General features: G+C 43.7%; 1 protein-coding gene across 2 annotated transcripts; it reads left to right on the forward strand.

Moving 5' to 3' along the window:
- The first annotated feature begins 281 nt into the window (after window positions 1–281).
- On the forward strand, window positions 282–4,006 carry LOC133630449 (golgin subfamily A member 6-like protein 4). Of its 2 annotated transcripts, none has more exons than XM_062022045.1 (2): window positions 282–344; window positions 2,798–4,006. In XM_062022045.1, the coding sequence occupies exon 2, from the start codon at window positions 2,813–2,815 to the stop codon at window positions 3,461–3,463; it is 651 nt and encodes a 216-aa protein (XP_061878029.1). In that variant the 5' UTR covers window positions 282–344; window positions 2,798–2,812; the 3' UTR covers window positions 3,464–4,006. The 2 variants fall into 2 exon arrangements, with proteins under 2 accessions (XP_061878029.1, XP_061878034.1); XM_062022050.1 differs by lacking the exon at window positions 282–344 and adding an exon at window positions 2,108–2,143.
- Window positions 4,007–6,527: the final 2,521 nt, after the last annotated feature.

Here is a 6,527-nt window from a genome sequence, read left to right on the forward strand (position 1 = left end):
TATGATAGCAATGAGGGTTGATACATCTCTGCTTAGTAGTCTTTGAAGACTATGATAGCAATGAGGGTTGATACATCTCTGCTTAGTAGTCTTTGAAGACTATGATACCAATGAGGGTTGATACATCTCTGCTTAGTAGTCTTTGAAGACTATGATAGCAATGATATCATGAACATCTTTCAGCAATCTACGTGACTTGACGTCCTAATGCAAGTAGGACATGTTTGATGTCCTTCATGCTAATATGACGTCACATGACATGCATAAGCTATAAGGAAGGGAGTTGTCCTTCACTCCATGGAACACAACTACAGCAATGAAAGTGTAAAGCGAGAAGGACACAGGTATGTCATTTCTACATCTGAGACACTTCTATGTAAATATGATATGTATATTTGTTGTTGTGTCCTACGCATTAAAGTCTGGTGCAAGTACGATAAGCCATTCTTTGGTTCAATGTTAGCAAGCTATCGTGTAATAGATGTGCTGTGAAATAACAGCAGGACAAGCTACTGGACTTCATTTGATAACGTGTCCTTTACCGCATTCTCAGACATTTCAAGTGCAGGCGCACAAAAGTCCTAAAAGTAGTTGACAGTACAACAAAAGTCCCAAATAAGTGGACTGTAAGACAAAAAGTGGACATTGTGCAGAGTACAGGACACATGGCATAAGAAGAGTGATTGACAATGGTCTACAGTCTCTTAGCCAATCAGGACGCAGAACACAATCATGTGCTGTAAGAAAAATTAAACAAAGCGTAAAAAAACACACAAAAAAGATGGGTGTAACAGCGAGGCCGTGTGAAGTGAAGCGTGTTGTAGCGAGGGAACACTGCATTAATGTCACCTTGTAGCGAGGGAACACTGTATTAGTGTCACCTTGTAGCGAGGGAACACTACATTAGTGTCACCTTGTAGCGAGGGAACACTGCATTAGTGTCACCTTGTAGCAAGGGAACACTGTATTAGTGTCACCTTGTAGCGAGGGAACACTGCATTAGTGTCACCTTGTAGTGAGGGAACACTGCATTAGTGTCACCTTGTAGCGAGGGAACACTGTATTAGTGTCACCTTGTAGCGAGGGAACACTGCATTAGTGTCACCTTGTAGCGAGGGAACACTGCATTAGTGTCACCTTGTAGCGAGGGAACACTGCATTAGTGTCACCTTGTAGCGAGGGAACACTGCATTAGTGTCACCTTGTAGCGAGGGAACACTGTATTAGTGTCACCTTGTAGCGAGGGAACACTGTATTAGTGTCACCTTGTAGCGAGGGAACACTGTATTAGTGTCACCTTGTAGTGAGGGAACACTGTATTAGTGTCACCTTGTAAATATCATTGCTGGAATACAAAAACCTTCATTTATGTCCAGTTATATTCTTCCAAATTGAGAAGATTACAAAATGCTCAAAGTCTGCACATTTGACAATAAATATGAAAAGTAAAGTGTAAAACAATCTAAAGACCAAGTCAGGAATGTTCTCACTATTTGCCTACTCAGCAAATGTTTGACTTCCAGCTGCTGGATCTTTACAACTACACTCCAAATCAACTTGGCTTTTCATTCTAACAACTCCTAATAATAATATCAATCAATCAATATTTATATAGCCCTAAATCACAAGTGTCTCAAAGGGCTGCACAAGCCACAACGACATCCTCGGTTCAGAGCCCACATACGGGCAAGGAAAAACTCACAACCCAGTGGGATGTCAATGTGAATGTCTATGAGAAACCTTGGAGAGGACCGCAGATGTGGGTAACCCCCCCCCCCCCCCTCTAGGGGAGACCAGATGCAATGGACATCGAGTGGGTCTGACATAAAATTGTGAAAGTCCAGTCCATAGTGGATCTAACATAATAGTGAGAGTCCAGTCCATAGTGGATCTAACATAATAGTGAGAGTCCAGTCCATAGTGGATCTAACATGTTATTGTTGAACTACATACGTAGATGTAGTGTTATTGTTGAACTACATACATAGATGTAGTGTTGACGCTCGCTAGTTTAGCTTGTGACAATTCTCCGGAGATAACTTCCTTCCCTGTAGCTTAGCTACGTTTCACGGAGACTAACTTGCAGCTTACATGTTCCAGGTATCGTAACCCATCACTTGGAGTTTGCTGAGCGTCTGAGGAGGTGTGTGTGTGTGTGTGTGTGTGTGTGTGTGTGTGTGTGTGTGTGTGTGTGTGTGTGTGTGTGTGTGTGTGTGTGTGTGCTAGCAATGCTTACTTAATGGGGACATGGTTCTGTTTACACAGTCATCTATAGGGGACCTTTGACAGTATGGGGACAAAACAACAGGTGCCCTAAAGGGAAACCTTTTTAAATGATAAGTCAGATCCATTCTGAAGATGCCTAAGTGATTTTTAAGCTATGGCCCATAAAACATGTAGGGTTAGGGTTAGGGTGAACCTTAACCCTAACCCTAACACGTACACATTTGTGTGAATTATGCAAAATTATTAAAATTTGGTCCCCATGAACCATAAGAACTGTTTTTCCCCAGGGCCCCCAGTAAGAATGATCAGCACATGACTTCATCAATCCAGAGATTTAAAGACGTGAATGAGCTAACTGGCCAGTGGACTTTTGACACACTTTTATTATGCATCCACAACCTGTAGAAAGGCTGCTCCCCACAAGTCTTGAGCAAAAACTTGCTCCCCATTCCAAATGATAACCTGTGTGTGTGTGTGTGTGTGTGTGTGTGTGTGTGTGTGTGTGTGTGTGTGTGTGTGTGTGTGTGTGTGTGTGTGTGTGTGTGTGTGTGTGTGTGTGTGCGTTGAACAGGACGTTCGGCAGGTCATGGAGCAGTTCGATCCACACCAAAGGGAGAAGATGAAGGCCTCAATGAGTACGTTGGAGTACGAGACGAAAGAGGCAGAACTCCTCATTATGAAGGAGACTTACAGCATAAAAGAGGAGACTCAAGACATAAAAGAGGACACTCACGACTTAAAAGAGGACACTCACAACTTAAAAGAGGCCTTAGAGCATAACAAAAAGGCCTTGAAGAAGAAGGAAGAGGCCTTGAAGGAGAAGGAAGAGGCCAGACTCCTCATTATGAAGGAGGCTGACAGCGAAAGAGAGGAGACTCACGACTTAAAAGAGGCCTTGAAGGAGAAGGAAGAGGCCTTGAAGGAGAAGGAAGAGGCCTTGAAGGAGAAGGAAGAGGCCTTGAAGGAGAAGGAAAATGCCTTACACCTCATTATGAAGGAGAAACAAAAGGCCTTACTCCTCTTATTGAAGGAGACTGACAGCATAAGAGAGGAGACTCGCGACATAAAAGAGGAGACTCACGACTTAAAAGAGGTCTTGAAAGAGAAGAAAGTGGCCTTGAAGGAGAAGAAAGTGGCCTTGAAGGAGAAGAAAGTGGCCTTGAAGAAGAAGAAAGAGGCCTTGAAGGAGAAGGAAGAGGCCTTACACCTCATTAAGAAGGAGACTGACACGACATAAAAGAGAATCATGCCATTTATTTTGGCCGTACACGCTCTTTCAGCTCAGTGATCAGATGAATGCTTAGTCAGTAGAAAAATGATGGCTGGCAAATCCACTTCCACAATACACCCCTGAAGAATTGTACATCCAACTGTTATGTGCAAATACTGTAAATGACATGGATTTAAAGAGAAACTTTCCTGGATGACATTCTCAGAATAAAAGTGTATCTGTGTAAGCTAACTTCCATTTTGCAAGAGAGTAATCACCTGTGATTAATCAGATTTGTTTTTAAATCATTTGACAGCTCTACGAAAAACATTGACATGCAAATCCAACTTTCCTCTGCTGACGGTGGGCCCTGAAGGCATCCTTGGTGCAGCCAGCGCCATCCAACATCACACTGATTGTGAAAGACAAAGAATCTTGAGTTTTAAGGAGAATGCATACATGTTTAAGAGTTCTTTCTTTAACAATAGTCATGTTTAAAGCAGCTAGTATTTTTCCATTTATACACTGTATACTTGTCTCTCTTTGTCTGCAGACGTCTGTGTAGTGTCTTGAGGGGTTGGAATGTGGGAGTTGGAGTACCCCCTTTTTGTCTTATCTATTAGAACAATGAGGCTGTATTCCTTTCTGGACAGGGTGGGTGCTGTTTTCCTATTCAATAAGTTGTCTCTTCCTGTTAGAATGTTAGACCATTTCGAGATGCCGGTATGACCGCATTGGTGTGGGCTGGTCTCCTAAAGCTTTAGTAAAACTTGATAATATTCCTATTCTGTCTAGATGGACCTTCTTACTCAGCATATATGTCATCTAAAGAACTTGGGATTGACCAGTGACTTTAATTCCCTGAGAGGGAAGACTGGTCGGACGCAACAGTTTCCATACACCCTACATTGTTGTTGTTGTATTATTTCACTTCATGTCAAGTCAATGAAACAATAATACATCAGGGAAACAACAATACATCAGGGTTCCATTTTAGATGGAAAGAAGCCAATTCCCGTACTAAACACCCAGCCAAAACTAAGCCACTGCTGAGCACCATCACTTTCATGAAAGAGGGTCATAGACCAGTAGTCCAAGGCCAAGCCAAGCAAAACCTCCTGCAGTTGGCCCAGGGATGGGAGATGAAGGTCGGCCTGGGGAGGAAGCTCCTCTTCCCAGAGGCGGTACTGTCCACCACTCTAAGACCAGACATAGTTATGTGGTTACTACATCAGGGAAACACTAATACAGCAGGGTTCCATTTTAGATGGAAAGAAGCCAATTCCCGTACTAAACACCCAGCCAAAACTAAGCCACTGCTGAGCACCATCACCTTTGTGAAAGAGGGTCATAGACCAGTAGTCCAAGGCCAAGCAAAACCACCTGCAGTTGGCCCAGGGATGGGAGATGAAGGTCGAGCTCCTCTTCCCAGAAGCGGTACTGTCCACCACTAAGACCAGACATAGTTATGTGGTCCCCAGAGGGAAAGAAAATCATCCTGGTGGAACTTACTGTCCCGTGGGAGGAGGGATGTGAGGAAGCGGCAGAGAGGAAGAATACAAAGTACCAACAACTTGTCCAGGACTGCCGGGACAAGGGGTGGATGGCATGGCTGATGACAGTGGAAGTTGGATGTCGAGGATTCCCTGCTCAATCTGTGTGGAATTTGATGACAAAGGTCGGATTGAGAGGTCACCTGAGGAAAACAGCCGTTTGTAGGCTGGGAGAAGCGGCAGAGAGCCTCCTGTTGGCTCTGGCATAAGAGAGGACAATAGCTGGAAGTCTGGAGGAGAGGGGCAGTGATCTGGCCAATCACTGCTGACCCACCAACCGCAGAGTGTTGTGGTTAAGGGTCGAAACACTCGGTGAACGTTGGGGACCACCTGATGACCTCTTGTCCAGGCCAAAGCTTTATCCATTAGAAATGGATTATAAAAGCGTCTTTGATGTATTTGCAAACTGATTAGATGGAAAGAAGCCAATTCCCGTACTGTACGAGTCATGCTGGCCACAAAAGTGACATTTGTCTGTCAGGTGATGGATTGCAAATGAAGAAAAGTTGAACTTGATAGTATTTACCAGGACTAACACTTCTACTGGATCTTAGTGAAATAGCCAAATATCTCCTAGCAGTCTCCAGGAGAAGAGTCTGGCCAAATATCTCCTAGCAGTCTCCAGGAGAAGAGTCTAGCCAAATATCTCCTAGCAGTCTCCAGGAGAAGAGTCTGGCCAAATATCTCCTAGCAGTCTCCAGGAGAAGAGTCTAGCCAAATATCTCCTAGCAGTCTCCAGGAGAAGAGTCTAGCCAAATATCTCCTAGCAGTCTCCAGGAGAAGAGTCTAGCCAAATATCTCCTAGCAGTCTCCAGGAGAAGAGTCTAGCCAAATATCTCCTAGCAGTCTCCAGGAGAAGAGTCTCAGCCTCTTGTCTGTTTATCACAGCTTTTGTGTCAGGAAGACAAAACTGAAAAAGACATTTTAACACAAGCGTAAGCTCCGCCTCGTAGTGACGTTACGCAATATTCTCATGTAGCGTTTCTCATCTGATGATTGCAGTGTTGCACAAAAAGTGTCAAGATGGGTAAAAAAATGAGAATATTATGCAAAGATGATGTAGTGTCAATCTGCTACACTACCACATGTCCACTGTTTCGTCTGACCAGTCTTCCCTCTCAGGGAATTAGTCACTGGTCACTGGACTATTAACGTGTTGTAACACTGTCGAGCTTCTGGGAAATGTAGTTCAGCTACGTAGTTTCCATTTTTAAGTTCAGCATTGTTTAATGAAAGCCGTAGTTTTTAACCACTGGATTTGATTGATTGATTTGAGACTTTTATTAGTAGATTGCACAGCACAGTACATATTCCGTACAATTGACCACTAAATGGTAACACCCCAAAAGTTTTTACACTTGTTAAAGTCGGGGTCCACGTAATGAATTGATGGTAAAAACACACCAACGTGGGACTCGTACCCACGACTCTGAGATTAAGAGTCTTTTGCTCTACCGACCGAGCTAGCCGGGCCCAGAGATTAAAGTGTGTACTCGTTAGGGAAAAAGCGGAGTTGTTGGCAGGTATGGCAAACACAG

Source organism: Entelurus aequoreus, linkage group LG02, assembly GCF_033978785.1.
Source record: "Entelurus aequoreus isolate RoL-2023_Sb linkage group LG02, RoL_Eaeq_v1.1, whole genome shotgun sequence".
NCBI lineage: Eukaryota > Metazoa > Chordata > Actinopteri > Syngnathiformes > Syngnathidae > Entelurus > Entelurus aequoreus.

Coding starts and splice junctions, on each gene's coding strand:
- LOC133630449 (XM_062022045.1), top strand. CDS start 2,813: ATGGAGCAGTTCGATCCACACCAAAGGGAGAAGATGAAGGCCTCAATG.